We start from the raw sequence: 1,283 nt of genomic DNA on the forward strand, positions 1-1,283 counted from the left end.
GACTTTGAGAATGTAAATGAATTTATATTTACATTAGCAAAATGATTCAAATATTCCGTAGCAAAGCTCAAAGAGGCTCTGGAGATGCATAGCCATGATGTTCCAGAAACTCAACAATCTCGAGGAAATTCGCTTCCATCCACATGATGTTGTTCTTGGTTCTTTCCTCCACCTGTTCGGCGGTTCTTCTAACTTCTGCCAGGTCGGTGTTTCTGTCTTGCAAAAAGTGCTTCAACTGCAGAATAAAGATATAATTTAATGCGGAATTTATTAATAATAGATAAAATTTCCGTGTATAAACATAGTGCATGATAAGGGAAGAAAAGAAAAATCTGCATGAATGCGATCCCGATGACATGTGGAGGTTAATGAAAACCATAGATATTGCTTTCATCTACACCTGTTTCATCTTCTTTTGTGGTATTCATCATTCTTCGATTACACTTCTTTTTTGGTCAAAAACAATATCTAAAAAACAGCACACTGTTCTAAAAACAAAAAACTGGGGAATTATTTATTGTGATATCACGATGTGTATTAAAAGAAAGGGTTACTTGCCGCAGTAAGATTCCTCTCTTTCTTTTCGAGCTGAAAGTAACGAAATCCTTTATTACAGTTTTTTTTTATGTTGTGTTTTGATAAAACAACACTGAAAGGTAGATGTTTTTCATTGTTTATTCCATTTTTTTAAAAATAAAATATGTATTCTAATACTGAAGACAAATCTATTGTGACTTACAACGAAAAGATGTCATTCCAGTGTTTTGTCAAGAAGGTCCAGGCTATCTGACGTCCAATGACATTCTTCGCGATGGAATTGAAAATTATCCTAAAATCGTCTTTTCTTATTCCCATATCAGCATTGAGACCCAGCTCCAAATATCTGCGAAAGAAAGGTAAGTTTAATAAGGCAAACATTTTCATTTTGTCGTTTCGACTTGTACCATTTTTTCGCCACATAAGACACACTTTTACCCTGAAAATCATCCAAAAAATCGCTTGCGTTTTATGACACGCAGCTACCTTTTGGGCAAAGTCAGTGGATGGCGAAAGTTCAGCTATGCTGATTTTCCATCTTCCCATTGTAGCAGCACGACCCCGCAACATGGAGTTCAGCATAGTTACCCAGGTTGGGTCACCGGCCACAGCCCTGTCCCCGCTCATTGGGCGGCTAGTTATTTTAAACCCCAGAGCCCAAAAAAAGAGAGCAGAAGGAAAAGTGAAGAAAAAGACCTTTTTCTTTCGAAAAGGGCATAGGCAGGTAGAGCCCCCGTCAGGCCTCA

At 37.7% G+C, this 1,283-nt stretch overlaps 1 protein-coding gene across 1 annotated transcript in view; it reads right to left on the minus strand.

The window, feature by feature from the left end:
• The window catches only part of LOC119569814 (aminopeptidase N-like), a 958-nt gene extending 19 nt beyond the window's left edge, over positions 1-939 (minus strand). Inside the window, exons 1-3 of the mRNA XM_037917818.1 lie at positions 740-939; positions 519-588; positions 1-238 (exon numbers count right to left, since the gene is read on the minus strand). The exon at positions 1-238 is cut by the window's left edge and continues 19 nt beyond it. Of these exons, the coding sequence (XP_037773746.1) occupies positions 68-238; positions 519-588; positions 740-924 (426 nt within the window). The 5' untranslated portion in view covers positions 925-939 and the 3' untranslated portion in view covers positions 1-67. The remainder of the gene's footprint in view (positions 239-518; positions 589-739) is intronic.
• Between the last annotated feature and the right edge of the window lie 344 nt (positions 940-1,283).

Source organism: Penaeus monodon, unplaced genomic scaffold (genome assembly GCF_015228065.2).
Source record: "Penaeus monodon isolate SGIC_2016 unplaced genomic scaffold, NSTDA_Pmon_1 PmonScaffold_18856, whole genome shotgun sequence".
Taxonomy (NCBI): domain Eukaryota; kingdom Metazoa; phylum Arthropoda; class Malacostraca; order Decapoda; family Penaeidae; genus Penaeus; species Penaeus monodon.